Source organism: Phyllopteryx taeniolatus, chromosome 16 (assembly GCF_024500385.1).
Source record: "Phyllopteryx taeniolatus isolate TA_2022b chromosome 16, UOR_Ptae_1.2, whole genome shotgun sequence".
NCBI lineage: Eukaryota > Metazoa > Chordata > Actinopteri > Syngnathiformes > Syngnathidae > Phyllopteryx > Phyllopteryx taeniolatus.
Genome location: NC_084517.1, coordinates 5,451,271 through 5,472,085, shown reverse-complemented (window position 1 = coordinate 5,472,085; position 20,815 = coordinate 5,451,271). Strand labels below are relative to the sequence as shown.

At 44.0% G+C, this 20,815-nt stretch overlaps 2 protein-coding genes and 2 long non-coding RNA genes across 4 annotated transcripts; 2 read left to right on the top strand and 2 right to left on the bottom strand.

Annotated features, from left to right (window-relative positions):
* Positions 1-121: 121 nt before the first annotated feature.
* LOC133465362 (forkhead box protein K2-like) lies at positions 122-14,147 on the bottom strand. Its single transcript, XM_061748083.1, has 9 exons — positions 13,663-14,147; positions 9,532-9,726; positions 9,060-9,213; positions 8,146-8,292; positions 7,889-8,082; positions 5,286-5,500; positions 4,873-5,130; positions 3,815-3,991; positions 122-3,598 (listed from the first exon to the last, which is right to left on the bottom strand). Exons 1-9 carry the CDS (start codon positions 13,959-13,961, stop codon positions 3,423-3,425), a joined length of 1,815 nt encoding a protein of 604 aa, XP_061604067.1. The 5' UTR covers positions 13,962-14,147; the 3' UTR covers positions 122-3,422.
* Positions 9,120-11,268, top strand: LOC133465367 (uncharacterized). Its single transcript, XR_009784616.1, has 4 exons — positions 9,120-9,251; positions 10,629-10,675; positions 10,764-10,803; positions 10,895-11,268. It is a non-coding gene; the product is annotated as an uncharacterized LOC133465367 (long non-coding RNA).
* Positions 14,148-14,178: 31 nt separating the features above from the next.
* On the top strand, positions 14,179-16,551 carry LOC133465366 (uncharacterized). Its single transcript, XR_009784615.1, has 2 exons — positions 14,179-14,397; positions 15,658-16,551. It is a non-coding gene; the product is annotated as an uncharacterized LOC133465366 (long non-coding RNA).
* Positions 16,552-19,068: 2,517 nt separating this feature from the next.
* Positions 19,069-20,273, bottom strand: LOC133465365 (transmembrane protein 238-like). The gene has a single exon (XM_061748095.1). It carries the CDS (start codon positions 20,215-20,217, stop codon positions 19,984-19,986), a length of 234 nt encoding a protein of 77 aa, XP_061604079.1. The 5' UTR covers positions 20,218-20,273; the 3' UTR covers positions 19,069-19,983.
* Positions 20,274-20,815: the final 542 nt, after the last annotated feature.

Sequence of the window (20,815 nt, the reverse complement as noted above, 5' to 3'; positions counted from 1 at the left end):
TATTACAATAACAAAATGAGAAAAGAATATGTACATAAGTCTCCCCACAGCGCCCCTTAGTGGTTGGAAATGGTCCATTCAGTCCAGTTTGTTTCAATAAAAAAATGACAGAGACAGCAAAGACTTTAAATTAATTTATTTTAAAAAAGCATTTCTCCACTGTGGCTGAACAAATATGTTTTTCTTTCTTTCTTTTTCTTCTTTAGCTATGGTTTGGAACGTGTTACAAGCAGAAACTCGTAGGGGCCGCAAGTGAGTCAAATGATTATGCAAACCTAGGGGGCTCCTTGGATTTTCTTTCTTTCTTTTTTTCTCTGCCAGCCAGAGGGAGACGAAGAGTGAAAACAAGGAGATGACGAGGTTAAAAAAAAAAAAAAAAAAAAAGGGAGGACAAACACTGAATCAAGTGCAGGTGTTTTTTTTTTTCTTTTTTCTTTTTCTTCGGCTTCCAACATGCAGGGTTCGTTTTTGTTCAACTAACTCAAAACGAGTGAAGTTCATGTGTGAAGAAGTCACAAGACAGATTAGAGGGGCTGCGGAAAGCCGTTCAAGCACTTATTCCAAATGAGTTTCATGTCCATGTACTATTACATTATTTGTCCTCACTAGTGAGACAATTCAGCACGCTCGTAGAACGACTAGTGCACACTGCTATCGGTTTCCCCCCCACTAACTTTTGACGTTTCTGCACACAACTACATTTGACTAGTGAGGTAACAGACATCTGTGCGCTGCTAGTACAACTAGTAAAGCACAAGATGTTAACTTGTAGAATTATATGTCACAAGTAGTACTAGTAGCCCACAGCTGTCAACTAGTACACAGTGTCAAAGTTGTCCTACAAGTCAGGACAAAGTGTACTAGTACATGTAGATATCCTTGTTATCCAGTGTAAGGTAGTACTTACTAGTAGGCCAAACGTGGGACTAGAAGTGGTAAAAAAAAAAAAAAAAAAAAAAAAAAAAGAATAAATAAAAAATACTGTCTTTCTACTAGTGTGATGAATTGTCCTACTTGTGAGTGTTTTAGTATGATGGACCTTAAGTAGGATAATAATTTCAGTTGATTGAGGATTTATTTGCTAGCCGGGATATCGATGCTCAAACGGCTACAGAAAACGGCACCAGTAGTGAAATTATTTTTACAAATAAGAGGCATATGCTCTACTAGTGCATCCTCGTCATTCTACTAGTGTGCGGACTTGTCTTACTAGTGATATGCCCACTAGTTAGGCCTAGTAGTGTTACCAGTTGAGGACAGTAGTTTAGTAGTATGGTACAATAGCATACTAGTAGTGGTACCAGTGGCAGAAAAGCAATACTAGTAAGACAACCTTTTTACTAGTGTGCCCTTGTTATTCCACTAGTGCGCTGAATTGTCTTACTAGTGAGGACAAAATGCGTACTGGATGGATTTCAAGGATATCAAATAAATACTTTTAGAAAGCTGTTGGAGCATTTATTAGATCTATTTGATAAGGAGGCTACTAGTGTGTGACACATGCCTCCTAGTTGGGCCCAGTAGTGTTACTAGTGCAGCACAGTCGTTTACTAGTAAGGTTTAATTGCATAATAGTTGGCCAAAAGTGGCACTAATAGCAGAAAAGCTTAACTAGTAAGACATTTGTTCTACTAGTGCAATTGTCTTACGAGTTAGGACAAAGAGTGTACTAGTACATGGACCTTACTGTTAGCTGATATCAGTGCTATGGAAGGAATGCTCAAACGTCTTTCCGTAGGGGGTTTAGGTGTTGTTTTTAGGTCTTTTGCCGAGCTCACCACGTTTATTTCGTAAGTGTGTGGGGGGGTCCTCCGCTCCACATGGCGGCGCTATTGCGGGACAGGCAGTTCCGAGTTGAGCGGCTAGCTGCCAAACGTCAGAGAATCATACGGAATCCCCTTTTCGGATTGTGAGGGGGTTTCTGTGAGATGTCCACCACACTCGCTGCTGCCCGGCAGGTCTGGATGAAAAAGTTCAGGTGGAGGTTGTTGTTTTTGGGTGGTGGTGGTGGTGGGGGGGGTTGGGGGAGGGGTCTCCGTTCTGCTGAGGTAGATGCGACAGAGGGAGGGGTGTGGCTAAGGTGGATTTAAGGCGGTCGTGTTTGGCCTGTCCGTTCAACACCGCTCTTGCTTTTTTTCCCCGTTGCTCCTTGTTTGGCACCTCAGGCGAGACAAGTAGGCTTGCAAAATTCCTGGAATTTTCTTACATTTCCATGGGAATTAACGGGAATATAACTGCAAGGTTGGCTCCAAACAGGGACCGTCCACTAGTATGCCTTTCTGTGACTCTTCCAGTCTCTCGATGGAACTAAGCTCATTGCCCAACTCCCCCTGAGAACATCGACTTTGAAGCCTCGCAATGGCGATGTTGGCCAATGACCTTTTCCTGCAGTGTCATCAGCAGGTTCCAACACAGAAAGGCATAAAAGTGGATGTCCTTGGAAATGGATTTGTGCATTCATCAATTCAAATTCATGTAGTGCAGGGGTGTCAAATTCATTTTTGTCACGGGCCACATTGCCGTTCCGGTTTCCCTCGGAGGGCCGTTATGACTGTGAAACCATAGAAATGTTTCATTGGCTCATCGTACTATTACTGATACAGTACAAAATAAAGTGTGTTAATTCTGTTTAGCCATTGTCAAATTACTGTAAAAAGGGGTTTGGTAACAAAAAATGCCTTTGTAATACCTCCACATATATTAAATATGACAATTTGAAAATTTAGCACTGATTTTAGCGAGAATCATACAAGTTGATGAACTTGATTCGCTTTCGCGGGCCACACAAAATGATGTGGAGGGCTGGATCTGGACCCCGGGCCTTGAGCTTGACACCCGCGATGTAGTGCTTTGCCGCCATCTTGTAAATGAATAAGTAAGTAAACATTTCCTGGGGGCATCAATTACTAGCGGCTTTTTACTATTCGTGGCAGGGCTCGGTTGGCGGAGGAACACAGCTGTCATGCCTTCACGCGATCTACTTTGCATGGATCTGCCTTATGACAAAACAAAATGCCTTTCCATTCAATTACCCTCAATTCCCAGTTAATTCCCACGAGAAGTTTACAATGTGGAATAGCTCAAAAAATTCCCCATCTTAGCTTCTCTTCTAAATTTACTACAGAAGTCTGAAATGTACTGAATAATTTCCTGAAATCTACCAAACATTTTCCAGAAATGTTTAAAAAAAAAAAATAATTACCGGAAATTATTCAGATATTCACTGGCAATCATTTAGAAATTTACCTGAAATGTTTCAGAAATTTACTGGGAATGATTCAAAAATGTACCAGAAATTTACCAGGAATTTTCCATTCCTTTGGAGCCCTAGAGACAAGTAAAAGAAACGCCGGGTTGTGGTGGGTGGCGCTCTGTGGTGCTGGGTGGGTGGTGGGGGATGTCGTGGGGTTCCGTTAAGGAGCTTAGTTGTTACCGTTGTCCGCTGGCCTCGCCTCGTCCTCCGTTTTGGCCCGTTTTACGTCCGGGGGTGCAACGCCCCCCGCCTGCTGGTCACTGTTCTGGCGCTTGACAGTGGGCAGCGACGCAGAGGCGGAGGCGTGGTCAGCGAGCAGGTGAAGTGGGCTCGCCAGGGACGGACCTAAACGGCAACGGATACAAGCGTTCAGTCCAGCTGCGTCATGCAATTGGAGGACAGTCAACCTCTGGTTTATCGTGGGGGATACGTTGCAGACCCACCCACAATATGTGAAAATCTGTCAGATAGTGAGCCCGTATTAAAAAAAACAAAAAAAATACATTTTTAAATAGTTGCACAACCTTGAAAAATCGAAATAAACAATGGGTATGGTCTGACCTGTGCTCTGTATGGCGGTGGTGATGCTGTGGTTTCCGTTCTGCGTGATGGTCTTGATGGGCAGCTGGTGCTGACCCAGGATGGTGACGGCCTGCAGGGGGCCGGACGACGCCGAAGTCTGGATGATGCGGCCCACCGCGCCCGTGGCCGTGATGGTGGGCACCGCCTCCACTTTCACTGAGGGGACACACAGGGACACAAGCGCACACGTTTTGAAGGTTGATGGCTGTTTATTCTTTCCTTTTATCTATCTATTTTAGGACTACAAAATGTAATTTTTGTATTATCTGAATGGAAAGAGCTGAAACTGAACTAAAGTGCGGTTGCATCAACTGAATTGTTGAAATGTAGCGTGTGAGTCTTGATGTTGTAATAGTTTGAATTGTACAAAAAATGTAGAAAATGAACAAACGTCTAAAATATCTACATTTGGGAATTACAATGTATAAATTCGGGGAATGGGAGTCGTTCCCAAGATGTCCCGAATGAGTTAAACAGTTTGAAGCTGGAAAAGTCCAATCGGTTTGAATTTGAGAATTTTACTGTGAAAAGGTGGAGTTTTGGGAATGTGGGAACTATTGGAATGTGGAGCTGAACATTCGGAATTCGGAATGGTTCTCCCGCGTGTCCTGAATTAGGTGACTTTTTTTTGACATTGGAATCGGTGGAGAAATGTGGAAGGCGTAGAATGGCAAAAATTGGTGGAAAAATAAATGCTCCCCTTCTTTTCATGAAGCTCACGGAGGGAGCTCAGAAGGTTTTTGAAGGATTTTGGTCAAATTAGAAACTAGAGAAGGGCAACATGCCAGGTTTGCAACTCAAAGACTCCCAACTACGACATTTAACTTCATCCGTCACTACAAAACCCAACAACTTTGCTCATTAACAACTACGTATCCTGCTCATCTAAAAACAGATATGCATACAATTCAAAATATTTTTAGCCGTGATTTAGTTTTTGTCTCATTCAGTGCAACATAGCTGGGAGGCCCACAGTAACTTGGAACTTGCTTGAAACTTGAAGGATACGACTGGAGACTTGCTCACAACTGACCCACCTTTGCAGTCAGCACGCTCTCCGTTCTCCTGCAACGGCAGTTCACTCTTGCAGATGACGGCGGCGGCGGCCGGCTGTGTGATGACGGCGGTGGCGCCGGCGGGGATCTGCTGCAGCACGTGGACCGTCTGGACCGTCTGGACCGGCTGAGAAGAGCTGGTGCTGACCGGAGACGCCATGGTGTAGGTGACCGGCTTCATGCTTTGAGGTAGCTGACCCTGCAGGGCGATCAGCACTGGCTGGTTGCCGACTGAAGAGCCTGGAATGGCATCATATTTCATAATAGGGCTGCAGCTTAGGGTCAATTACTCTACCGATTATCCCATTAATTAAATCGATCCGTCCATCGATCTCTAGATATCATTGTGCGTATTAAAGCAACACCCACACTTTGAGGAGAATCCCGAAACCAACCTGATGTGTTCTGTGCAAAGCGGGCTTCTTGGATCACGGCCAGTTTGGGTTGGACCACCGTGGTTGGGGCAGCGGGGGCTACGGAGGAGGAGGAGGAGGAGCTGTCCATCTCCAGGGGGACCGGGGAGCCCTCTCGGGACAAGCTGTCAGGGGTCTGCACACCGCTGGAGTGAGCCGACAGCACCCCCGAGTGATTGGGAGATGCTGGGGCACTCCTGAGGGAGAAGAAATAGGGACTCGTTCGACTTTTCCAAGATAGAGCAAGATTTTCCAGAAGCTTAAAAACCCTTCCTGCATCAGGATTTTGGTTGTTCACGAATCATTAACTGTTGGAAATAACATTTTGAACAGAAAGTCACACAGAGTCCAAGTTAACTTCCAACCCCAAATTCTTAGTGGTAAGCTTTCCAACGGTACCACATGTATACAGTACTTCTACAACATTGGGTGTGTCTGCGTCGGTATTCATTTCCGCTGTCCATGGTTTGAGAGGATACAAGTCACGGACAATCCTCCTCACCGATGGAAATAACTTTTGAATGGAAGGTGATCTTTCCAATAGTACCACCCATATCATTCTAATCTACGCTATAGGGAGGAGTCTAAACAAGGATTTTGGAAATGTTGGTTTTCCATAGATCACCATTGGTATAACTTTCCATAGGATGGTATACAAGGACAAATTTAACACACACACACATTCTTAAGGCTTCTTTATACTCGCCCGCGCGGGCGGGCAGCGACCGCTGACGTCACTGCGGCTATCCCGCACGCAGTTTGCCTTTATACTCGAGCGTAACCCACGCACGCAGTTTTGAAAATGTACTGCGGTTCTCCTCCAAGTCGGGGGTGTCGCTACGGCTGGTATTGGCTAGGACGCTGCAGGGTGGCGTTTCCTCTGCACTTTTAGGCCATTTCCGTAGCCGTTTTTCCCTTTCCTTTCCGGAACACGGAACACGGAACAAAGCAACAACAACGGCGACCGTAGAACAGTGTCTGCTAGAACAAATGGCCCTAGATGACCAGATGATATGTTTAATTATGCTGCAAAATCGATCAAGCATGTGACTAAAACGGACCAATCACGAGAGATGATCTCGGCCGCATTCTACGCGCAGCAACAATTTTTGTCGCGTGCGTGTCGAGTGATGCACAGGGGCCGCACGGCCCAATGCGTCGGTCACGTGACGCAATGCGGCGGCCGCTGTCAGCCGCGCGAGCATAAACAGGCCTTTAGGGGTGAGGAGCTTTACATGGGTACCATCCACATCTTCCTACTTAAACTAATCAGAGATAGTGAAGAGTGGGGACCCTCCGTCTGATCGGCCGTGTGCGTGTCTGTTTACGCGCGCGTATGAAATGCGAGCGCTAGCGTACACAAAGCTAAGTTTTCTGACAGCGAGCCGGCAGCTGCAGTTCCAGACAATTGAGCGGCATAAATGGAAATGAATCCAATGCCTAACGTCTCCGCGACGACGTGGGAACATTTGGGATTCAAGACAGATGAACGCAGCCAGCCCGCTAACACCAATGAGCTGGTATGTCGAATTTGTATGAAGTCGCAACAAAGACAACACAACTTAGAACCTCAAAGTGATCAAATCCATTTTAAACACAACCATCCCACTCAATTTCTTCAAGTGGGAACGAAAAACGCTGGGACACCTCCTTTCCCGTCAGCTTGCAATCATGGAACCCTTTGCCCAACAATGCAAATACAAACGTGAATGTGGCGTACGCACGCTCACATTATAGCGTTACTGTGGTAAAGAGATGTAGCTTTGAACATGTTGACAAAGCAGTGTTTAAAGAAAGGCTGCAGACCTTTAAAAAGTAGTCCGCATCTTGAATCAAAATAGTTTGCTTTGATCTACTCGTGTTGTCAATGTTGCTACTTCGCACTTTTTCCTCATCAACTGAAAACTTGATTGGTCGTAAATTACAGGTTAAGGCATCAATGACCACTGTGCCAATTTTTAGATTTGGAGAAATGCAGTTTTTGGGAACAATGCCTGAGTCTGCTTGAATTATTATCCTCTAATATCATGATTATATCTGTGGCATAAATAACATCAACGATACTATCGTTTGTCGTGATAGTCCTAAAAAATGTGCTATCATGACAGGCCTAAACACATACTGGATAATATACTGAGAAAGAACAAGCGCAATGGATAACACAAATAAATATATTGTACAAACAGTATCAAAAATAGAATAACACCTGTTATAAAACTCTGCAATAAAGCAGGACCGTTAAGCAAGAACCGTGATATAGCGTAGGATTACTGTATCTGTATTCCGTGATAATAAGTTGAAGGGACTCATCGTTCCCTGGTTCGGACTCATTGCATCCATGACATGTGCATCCCAGGACTCACATTGTGTCAAGTGTAAAATTATCTATGTTGATGAGGCAGGATTTTGGTCGAGTCAGTGTCCACGGTTTACCGCTGGAAATAAATTATAAATGCAAGGTCACAGAAATTATTTGAATTTCTATCCCCACATTTTCAGGGGTGATCTTTTCAACGGTATCGAGATCCTTTCTGTGACGAGAAGCGTTCCGGCCGAGGTGACTATGGCGCGAGTGCTCGGCCCACCTGGAGGAGAGTGGTCCATGCGGGGTCCTGAAGCAGGGGACGCCGCGGGGCCGTCGTTTCCTGAAGGCCTGCTCCATGAGCTTGCCCTCCGAGCACGGGTCTATCCTCCAGAAGGAACCTTTGCCCGGCTCCTCCTGCGAGCGCGCCACCTTGATGAAGTAGCGGTTCAGCGACAGGTTGTGGCGGATGGAGTTCTGCATCAGGAAGGACGTTAGTGTGGCCCGTCAATCAAGTGGCATGCTCTCAATCAAACTGACCTGCCAGCCCTTGTCTGCAGTTCTGTAGTAGGGGTAGTTCTTGGTGATATGATTGTAGATCCCGTTGAGCGTCAGCTGCTTGTCCTGTGCCAGCGTGATGGCCTGAACGATCAGCTGAGCATACGAGTATGGCGGCTTGGAGTCATCCTGACCAAAGAAACACTTCAGCTTCAGAGACTATTTACAAAGTGAAGGGCGAGTGGACTGACCTTCTCTTAACTTTTTAATACACATGACCAACCGCCCAGAGTTTCAGTCATTTTTGCACAACTTGCTGTTCACGAAGAAGGAGCTGAATGGCAAAAAATTCATCCATCCATCCATTTTCTGAGCCGCTTCTCCTCACTAGGATCGCGGGCGTGCTGGAGCCTATCCCAGCTATCATCGGGCAGGAGGCGGGGTACACCCTGAACTGGTTGCCAGCCAATCGCAGGGCACATACAAACAAACAACCGCACTCACATTCACACCTACGGGCAATTTAGAGTCGTCAATTAACCTACCTTGGATGTTTTTGGGATATGGGAGGAAATCAAGAGTACCCGGAGAAAACCCACGCAGGTACGGGGGAGAACATGCAAACTCCACATAGACGGTGCCGGGGATTGAACCCCAGTCCTCAGAACTGTGAGGCAGACGCTCTAACCAGTCAACCACCGTGCCGGCAAAAATTTCATTTCAAGCTAATTTCTTTCCCCTAAAAATACAGATTATTTTGTTTGGGGAAAAGTGCATCACAAGTGCATGTGTACAAGCACAGGCGGCAAAGATGCGCTGGACCATCCACTGCCAACCCAGGATAAATTTAGCTAGCACAGGGAAAAAAACTGTAACTATGTGAATAGCAAACTTTGACTATATGAGGCTTCACTGTTTTTGTGCTTGTTTTGGTACATGGTCATTGGGACCCTCACCTTGGGACTGTCCTCTCCTGATGCATCTTTGTCGTTCTCAGGCTGAGAGTTGTCGTTGATCAGCTGCAGCTCAGCCGAGCTCACCATGCGGCCCCCCATGCGGTACCCCGACGAGCCGGCCCCCCGAGGGCTGGAAGGGCACGAGTTTGCGGCGCTGACAAGAAGACAGAGAGACAACAACACAAAGTCAAGGTCAGATGAAAGCCGGAGTCCAACAAAGCTGCCAAAGATCAAAGACAGATGAGACATTACAAGGACAAATTTCAAGGCCTCACTAATGGTTGGACTTTTTACTGTAGATCCAGAAATCTTCATAGCTTGCAGTAAAAATTACTACTGCTACAGTGTTTATAACAGGTGTTGATCGAGACACGTGACGTAAAGGTGACATGATGTAATAAAAGTGTGTTGCGGTCACACGTGGGGATAGTGTGATGGTTCTGGTGATGCAATGGCCGTAAGCGCCAGTTACCTGATGGTTCCGGTGGGCGAGGGCAGGGGACTCATGAGGTGGGCGAGGTTGTCGGGAATGTTGATGGTGAGCGGCGCGAAGTGAGGCTGTACCGGCTTGACGGGAGACTCGGGGGCTTCGCGCCTCGTCTTCCTGCCGCTAGACAGAGCTGTGAAGGTGATCTTGATGTTGGTGCTTGGGAACCGAAACGTGCACCTAAGGGGACAGGACAGGAACAACATCAACCACAGCGTTGGCTTGCTTTAGCGGAGATGCTTAGGAAAATAGACACAAGTTAATTAGCAGGCATTATGTGGGAGAACAACATTGATTAATTCTTCTTAACTCATTCCCTGCCAATGCCGTCCAAAGACGTCATTAAGAATCCAGCTATTCCCTGCCAATGCCGTCTAAAGACGTTAATGGCGTTTTTTAACGGGGATCGGTGGGGGAGGGTCTTGTGCAGTTTATGTGTGATCGTCAAGCCTCTGGATAACTGCAATGAGGATTGACACCCTCTAGAGGGCAACAATACCTTGAGGTGAATGTCCCTCCCTCAGAGGAAGAAGGAGGAGGGGCCGGCCGGCGGGGTACAAGAGACAATGAGAAGAGACAAACATAATGGCAGAAAAGAGAGAAGACAAAAAGAAAAAAAATTATTTAAAAAAATATACTTTTGGTACTAGAAATTTATTGCGCCAAGGCAAGAAAAATATTCCTGCGACCGACAGGAATGACGCCTTATATCATGCGGGGAATAAAGGATGACGCTCCGAGCCAAAGCGATCGTGCAAAATGCCGGCCCATAAATATGGCGAGATGCTCTCGGCCGCTTGCTGGCTGATCGTCTGCAGACCACGATTTGAATAAATGGGATCCGGAATCGTCAGATGGTGAACTCCCTTTTGGATAGCCAGGCGAGCTTGCTCCGATGGAGATTGACGAAGACCGACGACGAAGGCAACTCATTTGCAGCTCGCGTTAGCTACATTTAGCGAGCAAACATGCTCCTTCGATCCTTGTTACATAAAAACATAATTTAGTCCCACAAGTTCACATTACAATGTAACATCTGTTGCCAGTACTGATTTGAATTTTCCATTTCGTCCATCTTGCAGGAATTCAACACCCGCCAGTCGAGCGTCTTTTACGATTGCGAAGAAAGGTAATGTGTTTTTTTTTTTACCCTTGCACAACACGTCATCAATAAAAAGTATTCTCTAGTAATCGTATGTATTTTTTAAAACTTACAGGTTATGTATCCAGCAGACGTTCGACTCCCATTCCAGTACGGTAATTGAAAGTTGTTTTTCCCCCCACGTCCCACGACAGCAATTTCAACAATGTATTTTTATAGTAATGGTTATATTTCTAAATTGCACAGGTTCTGCTTTGAGCAGAAGTGGTGACTGGTTTCAAGGAGAATGACAACCACACAAGATCCACTTCACTGCCAACAGAAGAATAAAATAAGATGTGGATGTTTTGATTGGAATAGTATGTCCAGTGTTCCGAATGCATTTCCCTAATGGGGGGGGGGGGGGGGAAAAGATTTAAGGATTTTGAGTTACACTCCCCTGAATTTTGATGACATCATCTTTAAATAACACAACAGAAAGCATCTTAGTATGACCAATGATCCTGAAATATGAAACAAGAGTCCCTTTATCGTCACAGGACCATCATGGCCAAACGTGTCTTCTTTTCAAATGCATAAATTACTGCAATTGTTATGTTTACATCACCAACATGTAGCGTCAACACTGGCTCGATTGACACCCCCGGCTCCCTCGCAGAATGTCAACAAAAGAGGACAGGAGAGACAGGAATGTGCGGGAGTGAGAGAAGAACGCGGTGTTTGCATCAGCATGGAGGAATCTAGGCAATACAAACTGAGCGCCGGGACTCGGTCGATCTCGCCGATCGCGAGCCGACCTTAAGACGTGCTACATGGAGATATTAAAGAAGACTAAATGTTCTTTCATCAAGTTCACAATATGTGAATGTGATTATGTCATCATTACGTGACAAATACTTTTTGGACACATTCACACACCGTTTGTCAAGACAAACGCAACAAGATGGACAAGAAATTAAGCCTCTCATGTGTCACGATTTATTTGTAAACAAGAACAGTAAATATTACTTTTACCAAGCAATCCTCGTTTTGTCATGCTTTTAAGCAGCCACAATGTAAATGGCCGACACCCAAACACTAACTGCATGTGTAGTGGAAAGTTAACTATGCACGGAAAATTGCATTTTTTAAAGGCATGGTTGGATTTTGTGTTATGAATCATTCACCTTAACGATGCATTTCAGGCTCATAGTAATCTAGAAGCTAAACAGGTCAAAACAGCAGTGACAAAACTTCGACTTGCTTTTTTTTTAATTTTTTTTTTTTTTTTAAAGTGTAATATACTTGGAACATTTTTGATGTACCAAGGAGGCAAATGCATGTATGGCCTTTATACAGACTACAATAAAATGCAATTTTTTTTTTACTTTTCCACCAACTCATCAAAATCAGACCTAATTTGGAAATGTTTATTAAACAGCCATGGTGTAATGGCCGAAATCCAAACAAGTGTACTGGAAAGTAAGTTAATAGTATGGATAGTTTTACTTCCCATGGAAAATGTCATTTATTTAAGACACTGGTGCGTATGTCTTAAATGTATATACTTAGTTCTTGTGGAGTTTTTGTTGTAGTACTAGTGAGGCTCCAACTGCCAGAGATACATAAGTTGACCTTGATTCTGATGTTTTAGATTTTTGTTATGAAACATCCAACTTGAGTAGGAATTTGAAGCTCATACTCGTCTAGAAGCTAAAGAGGCCGAGGAACAAGTGACAGACAGACCTTCTACCTTGTGAAGTGGAGATGAAATAAACGAGTATAATACAAGAGTCGGTGGCTAATTCTGACCAAAATAATAATTCGTATGATTTCCCTTCAGAGACAACTAGGGCTGCAACTAGTGATTATTTCATTCATCTATTGATTATTTTTTTGATTCATCAATGAATCTGATTATTTTTTATTCCCCCCCCTTTTAAAAAAACAAAAACAAAAACAGGACATTTCAAATTGACAGTCCAGTGCAGAAAAATGCACAAACAAATTGATTATGACTCATCTACTTGTTAGGGCCGTTGCATGTCAGAAAATAGGCAAAAATACCAATCTTCGCTTTCCAAAGCAAAAGAAGATGTTTGCAAATTCTTATTTCTTTATATTTGAACACAAACTGATTATCAGTCATTGTCATTATCAAGACAAAAAGAAATTGTAGACTATTTCCTGTGGAGAGGCTGAAATTCCAAAGGAGGGGTTGGACAATTTTAAGTTAAATAGGCTCTCTAAACAATTAATCAATTAGCAAAATAGTTTTCGATCAATTTGATAAATGATTGCCGATTAATGTTGGCACCTCTCGAGATGACACTACAATACAATGTAGAAATATGAATTTAATGTACTTTTCCCATGAAATAACTTACTTAAAGCAAGAAGCAGATATTTTTGTGATGCTTTTTAGAAATAATTGACTTTAAGTAGGCACTTTTTTCTTTATGGACCTTGAATAAGAATTAAAAGCTCATAGTAATCAAGAAGTCAACCTGGCCAAAGCAGCCGTGACAACTGCTACTAAAAACGTTGCAAATACGTCCTTCATAAAACGTCTGCCAAACAAAAAGCGTCCAGTGTGTACGTGAGGTTTAGTGAGGGCGGAGACGACTTTGGTTTGTTTACGTCCAGCGGCTCCATTCACAAAACACACCACCAGTCAACTCATGATAACCGCAAGCCAAGTACTCTTGTCGACACATTTGACTCAATAACGACAACGCGGCTTCCGAAATATCACCTTAAGTGGATTAATAAGCACCCCTGAGCCAACATAGACGGAGGCCACAGGCCGCCACACACGCATCAGCTAGGCCGGGCTAAGCGGCTAACTGCTAACGTGGCTAACAAGAATGTCAACAAAGAAGATGGAGGAAGGATACACATTACGGCTAACAAGCTAAAACACGTGCTGCTGCTGCTGCCCCCCCCCCCCCAAAAAAAACGAAACCACATTGCCAAGGTTGTTGCCTTATGACGGCTAGCCAGCTTGGCTAACTAGTTGACGAAGCACTACTTACATCGGCGGCAGCTGCAGCGGAGCGGCACCCCGGCGGAGGAACACCCCGTCCACAAACACCCCGTTCTTGCCCAGGCACCGCAGGTAGAAGTCTCCGCTGCCGCCGGAGCCGTCGTCGCTGGCCGTGAAGATCTCCAGGTGCCGCCGTGAGATGAAGCTCGAGTGGCCCATGCTAACGTCCACGGAGCCCTGCGACGAGTTCCGGCCGATGCTCACCGAGCGCTTCTTCATCAGGTACTCGAACTCACGGCCCTCGAGCCGAGCCACCGGCCCCGAAGAGCCGCTCACCACAGCAGCCATGGTCAACACGAGAGGTTTCAGGGGCGGAGGGTTAAATGAACTAGACACGAGTGGGGGGTACGACGTGGAAGCCAAAAGCGAACCGAGCTACAAACGGGGCATTGAATTTATAAGCGGAATTTGGAGGGGAACATGCGAGGAGGAGGCCAGGGACAGCGGCTCCGACCCACCGCCGAGAGAAAGGCTTGCGTCGGGCTGCGCTGCCGAACCGAGGGAGGGGGCGTGGATACGGATGAATTGACGGCGCCGTCCGCCAATCGTATTTGAGGACAGGGATGCAGCGAGCACTCGACAAATCAGAAGAGAGTCGTAATCCGTGAATACGTTCAAGCTCGGTTGGGGGGAACAGTGGAACACTGCGCATATGGGAGGACGTGAAGCAGCACAGGAGGAATGGCGACACACTAAAACAGTCTAAAAACACTAAAACACAAAAGTAAGTAAGTAACATTTTCAGGCATCTGTACTTTACTTGAGTATTGTTTTTTTTCTGACGACTTTTGACGTTTGCTCCTACACTTGAAAAATATATCTTTACTTTCTACTCCCTACTTTGTCAAAATAGGTTCGTTACTTTACGTCAAATGAGCAATGGTGGAAGTAACGAAGCAATTCATTCAGTAGATTTTTCTAGCAGTTTTTTAACGCATTTTTTACAACGTTTTACTTTTACATGCTATATTTATTTTTACATATTTTTTATTGTTTCTTTGAGTATTAAGAAAAGTCCACCGTGCCGCCCCTATTATGATTATTATTATTATTTAAAACAGAATTGACCTTTATGAGAAAAAACATTGTAAATTGATGAGAAACATTTGAATACTTGTAATAAAAAAAAAAAATTTACATGGGGAAAAAAAAAAATCATGATTTCCTGATAATAAATAATAATACATTTGTAATCTTTCGGTGAATACAATTTTCCTTTTATGTGAATCAATTTTTGAGAATAAAAAAGTAATGATACTTTTGTACATTTCAGCCTGTACTTTACTCTTACTTGAGTAGCCTACCAGAGTTGAGTCAGTCTTTTTTTCAGAGCGATGCGTACTTAAGTACATTGTGTGAGTTCGTTAGCCACCTCTGTAAACAAAGTGAATTTTGGAAAAACTCCTGGAAGCAAGGAATGTCTAACAGAATTATCAAGTATATATATGCGCATAGCGGCACGGTGGACGACTGGTTAGAGCGTCTGCCTCACAGTTCTGAGGTCCGAGGTTCAATCCCCGGCACCGCCTGTGTGGAGTTTGCATGTTTTCCCCGTGCCTGCGTGGGTTTTCTCCGGGCACTCCGGTTTCCTCCCACAGCCTAAAAACATGCGTGCTAGGTTGATTGAAGACTCTAAATTGCCCGTAGGTGTGACAGTGAGTGCGAATGGTTGTTTGTTTGTATGTGCCCTGCAATTGGCTGGCAACCAGTTAAGGGTGTACCCTGCCTCCTGCCCGATGATAGCTGGGATAGGCTCCAGCACGCCCGCAACCCTTGTGAGGAGAAGCGGCTCAGAAAATGGATGGATATATGTGCATGTATGTACATATATAAATGTGTGTGTGTGTGTGTGTATACAGTGTGTACCGAAAGTATGCAGACCCCCTTCAATTTTTCACTCTTTGTTATATTGCAGCCATTTGTTAAAATCATTTAAGTTCATTTTTTTCCTCATTAATATACACACGGCACCCCATATTGACAGAAAGAAATCGGGGGAGAAGAGCCTTGGTGAGAGAGGTAAAGAAGAACTGAGAGACCACTGTGGCTGAGCTCCAGAGATGCAGTCAGGAGATTGGAGAAAGTTCTAGAAAGTCAACCATCACTGCAGCCCTCCACCAGTCAGGGCTTTATGGCAGAGTGGCCTGACGGAAGCCTCTCCTCAGTTCAAGACGCATGAAAGCCCGCATGGAGTTTGCTAAAAAACACCTGAAGGACTCCCAGATGGTCTCTGGTCTGATGAGATCAAGATAGAACTTTTTGGCCTCAATTCTAAGTGGTATGTGTGGAGAAAACCAGGCACTGCTCATCACCTGTCCAATACAGTCCCAACAGTGAAGCATGGTGGTGGCAGCATCATGCTGCGGGGGTGTTTTTCAGCTGCAGGGACAGGACGACTCGTTGCAATCGAAGGAAAGATGAATGGCGGCCAAGTAGAGGGATATCCTGGACAAAAACCTTCTCCAGAGTGCTCAGGACTTCAGACTGGGCCGAAGGTTCACCTTCCAACAAGACAATGACCCTAAGCACATAGCAAAAATTCCGAAGGAGTGGCTTCAGAACAACTCCGTGACTGTTCTTGAATGGCCCAGCCAGAGCCCTGACATAAACCCAATTGAGCATCTCTGGAGAGACCTGAAAATGGCTGTCCACCAACGTTCACCATCCAACCTGACAGAACTGGAGAGGATCTGGAAGGAGGAATGGCAGAGGATTCCCAAATCCAGGTGTGAAAAACTTGTTGCATCATTCCCAAAAAGACTCATGGCTGTATTCGCTCAAAAGGGTGCTTCTACCAAATACTGAGCAAAGGGTCTGAATACTTATGGCTTTGTGATATTGTTTTTTTGTCTTTTTTAATAAATCTGCAAAAATTCAATATGGGGTGCTGTGTGTACATTAATTAGGGGAAAAAATGAACTTAAATGTTTTTAGCAAATGGCTGCAATATAAAAGAGTGACAAATTTAAGGGGATCTGAATACTTTCCGTACCCACTGTGTGTATATATATATATATATATATATATATATATAATAATTTTAATATTTTTTTTAAATCACCCGTTCACATGTCAAAAGTGCCTCCAGCAGCCACTAGAGAGCGCCACATACTTTTGCTAATGCTCTTTCATATGCCGCCATGATCCCAGTTTGATGCTGTTCACTTCCCCCTCACCATTTATAATCTTTTCATATTTATCTTTTTTTCCCCCCCTGCTATAATAAACATGTTGTTCAATCAACACTTCGCTGACAGAATCAATCCAAACAATAAGCATTATTATTTAATCTCATATGGGCAGATTTGTTTTTCATTATGATCCCTATGAAGTGACGGTAACATTTCTAATTCATTCATTATAGATTTTATATTTAAAAAAAAAAAAAAGCAGCATTGAATTGAATGACATTAAAGCTTAAGGACATTTGTCATGAAGACAAATTTCCTGATAAAGTGGTCATGTAAAGGGTGCAAAGGGGCAAGGTTGAGAGCCAACAGTAAACATCAGCGACGTTTCACCCGCAGCTGGCGCCACCTTAAAAGCTCACAATGCAACCTCGTCTCAGTTAGACTCGCTTGTTTTTATGGTGGTTCTCTGGCATCAGCGCTAATGCACGCCGCCCAGCTCTCACAAACCACGTCCATCACCATCTTCATCATCATCATCGTCTGAAATGCGAGGAAGACGGTGATGACCAGTACCATGGCGACCATTCACGCCTATAAACACAATAGAGGAGGAGGGTGGAGGGGGCGAGCAGTAGTTTGATCAGAGAGAGGAAGCGAGAGATCCATTACTCCGCCGCTTCCTCTTCGGTGGCCAGGAAACAAATGGATGCCATTAATAATAATAGTCGTCGCCATGTCTGAGAGAAGTTGCGGCGCCTCGCGTGTCCGCTGAGGCGTGGCCGAGGTGCGTTCCTTTCACTGTCCTCTCCGACAGCGCGTTCATGTCAATATGTGTTCAGTGTGTTGTTATTCACTTCAGGGGCCGGCGGCAGAATCCACTTACCGCCAAGTGGAACCTCCATTCACAAACTTCATTCGTTCCGAGACTCTCTTTGCGAACCTGCGCAACTTGACCCCAATCAAATGAATGGAAATACAGTAGTACCTTGACTTTGAGTTGAATTCGTTCCATGATCAAGCTCCTCACTCCATCCATCCATTTTCTGGACCGCTTATCCTCACTAGGGTGGCGGGTGGAGACGCCAAGCTGTGCTTTTTGTTGAGGACATTCACATTTCCATGTCATATCATGGTGGGAGATCCAAAGATTTCGATTGAAAGATTCTGCTGTTGGGGCAGCGCGGTGTTAAAGCGGTTTGCGCATCTGCCTCATATAGTGTTGCAGTTCAGGGTTCGACCTGGACTCCGCCCTTCCTAGGTGGAGTTTGCATCTTCTCCCCGTGCTTGCTTGGGTTATCTCCAGCTACACTAGTCTACATTATATAGTAGGGGGAAAAAAACAGAACCATAAAGTTAAAAAAGTCCACAACACACTTGTACTCGCATAGGCGTGTTTCTCACCACAACAGGTGTTCATGATAGCCGGCACCTTGCGCAATAGAAATAAACAAACACACAAATGCTTGAAATGAAAAAAGTCAGGAAAGGTGCAGTTCAAAGCATTGTACATGAACATCTCAATAAAGTAGAATGTATTTATTCTTATTTATTGAGATGTAGCTATATTAGGAAGTGATGGCTCTTGGTGTGCACATGGACAACAGAAGTTGGCATATTGTTATTGGAAAGGGGGGGGGGAAAAAAAAGAGCATTTTAGAACTTCGACCTCAAACGTAGTTTTAATTAGGTGGTGTGTTCGCGTTACCACTTTTTGGGCCGGGTGAATGTTCCTCCTGGAAAAGACTGCTCTACCGGTCTGACGAGTTTCAAGGTCACAAATGAGAAACAACTACTGCGTTCCTGCCACAAAGCGAGTTTAGTGGACGTGAATAATAACACGGCATGCACTAGTGTTCAAGTTTGGGCTCACATAGAAATGACCTTATTTTTCTTTAGTGAAAAGCACAAGTGTATATATAGCTATATAGAGCTAAAACTGCTATTATAAAGTTGGGGGGGGGGGGGGGGGGTCACTTCGAAATGTCCGTTTTTAAAGCACCAGTGGATATACGTCCATCCATCCATCTATCCTTCCATTTTCCGTACGGCTTATCCTCACAAGGGGCGCTGAGAAAAATCAAGAGACCCCTGCAAAATGATCACTTCTCTGAGTTTGCAATGTATAGGTCTATATTTAGAGGTCTTGTTTTTTTTTTTTTTTTTATTCTATATACACCTGGAAACTACAACTTGCAAATTCAAGATATTGTCAGTGAGCGCTTTTGTTTGCACAAAAAAAAAAAGACAAAATACCAAAAAAGGTATGACATGTTTTAGGTCTTTTTAATATTTGCCAGCACTGCATACATATCTAAACTTTTGTTAAAAAATTTGGCCCACTAACCCAAATCAAAATATATTTGTTGATTTTACTTTTTGTAGAAAATCTGCAAAAATTGCAATTTTTCTTCACCTTTTACAAATAGTACAAAAAAATGTTTGCCCACCAAATCCTTTCTTAACATAATTCAAACAATAGTATTTATGTTTGTTTTTTACTGTTTTCCATTACTTCTGATTTCAAACAAAAATGTTCTGTTAAAAATATATAATAACAGTGACATGCAGGGGCAATAGTGTACAGTCAGTAGACGGCATAATATGATGAGATTTCTATGATTTTTCCATAACTATGATGTAGCCTGCAATGAAAATGAGTTTGACATCCTTGGTCAAGACGTAGTTAAAAGCAAAATGAAAATAAATGCTTTTATTTCCAAAAGTAAGGACATTTCTAGGTGCCCCCTGAACATTTCAACAGTGTAAGGTGCATTTTCACAGAAAACATTAAATTGCCTATGTGACCCCCATGGAAAAAAACCCAACCCAATTAAGGTGAAAAAAAGAAAACTAGAGACGGGATGACAGATGGAGGGATCCCCCTTCCTTCCCTATGTCAATGATTTAATAAAAGGTCTTTGCTTCTATCTTAAAGATATCTCGGAATGTTCCTGCCAATGAGTCAAGTGTGATAAATGTCACAAGGAGACCCATCAAAATGTTCCTTCATTCCAAGTTTTGGAACCTTTCCTTGTATCCTTCATTCTCCTTTTTTTTCTGTCTGGTGGACGTTCGGGGTGACGTCCTCGTACGAGCACGCTTCGAGCTCACCTGCCGGTGGTCCTGCCGTCGGATGAATCCAGGAGACAAGCGACCATGTCTCTCCCCATCCAGAGGGGTCACAGGATGTCGCTTTTGGGCAGGTCGAGCTCCTCCTCGGGCACCACCAGGGCGCCCATGTACCAGAAGATCCACAGGAAGAGGCTGAGGAAGATCAGCAAGGGTCCCGAAAACACGAAGAAGTCCCAGTACCTCAGCGAGGCGAAGATGCCAACGAGGAAAAGCAGGAAGCCCACCACGTCCAGGATCACGGCCAGAGCAAGGAAGAAGGACGAGCATTTGTTGGGCTCCATGGCCGAACCGAGACGAGCGGAGGCCGAACGGGCTGCTTTGATGCTGGCAGCGCTCCTCACACGACTCCTGAAGAATTCTGGAGCGGGAGGACCGGTTCGTCAAGTAGTCCGTCTTCATTCCTGCGCTGGGCCGACTTGTTCCGGACCTGCCTGATGACTTTTGACTGCATCACGTGACTATCACAGCGTCAATCGGCATAACAACATAAAATCGCAGTCAATTTTGCCCTCTTAAAAAAAAATAATACAAAAAAAACTTTATTGCATATTCAAGCAAAGAAATGTTTAACAGGCAGAAGTAAATAAAAAAAAAATGAAATTTTGTGGCAATATTAATTGAATTTGAATTTATATTATTTATTTTTAGAAGTGCAATTAGCCTGCATCTATAGCAAAGGAGTATCAAAAGAATATAATGAAATTAGATTATACGAAGAGAATAAAGTTTATCATAAAGACTTTCAATTTGTCAACTTTAATCTCATAAATTATGATTTTGACTATGACTATTCTGTTTTTTTCCCGCCAAAAAAGCCACTTTCTCTTGAAAAGAAAAATACTACCTTGTGCTTATACAGTATTATGAAATGTTTTGAAT

Excerpts from the sequence above, each read along its gene's own strand:
- LOC133465362 (XM_061748083.1), bottom strand. The coding sequence starts at position 13,961 with ATGGCTGCTGTGGTGAGCGGCTCTTCGGGGCCGGTGGCTCGGCTCGAG. Across the intron at positions 8,293-9,059 it reads CAGGAGAGGACAGTCCCAAG|GATGACTCCAAGCCGCCATA; the intron begins GTGAGGGTCCCA and ends TTCTTTGGTCAG. Across the intron at positions 5,131-5,285 it reads CTTTGCACAGAACACATCAG|GCTCTTCAGTCGGCAACCAG; the intron begins GTTGGTTTCGGG and ends ATGCCATTCCAG.
- LOC133465365 (XM_061748095.1), bottom strand. The coding sequence starts at position 20,217 with ATGGAGCCCAACAAATGCTCGTCCTTCTTCCTTGCTCTGGCCGTGATC.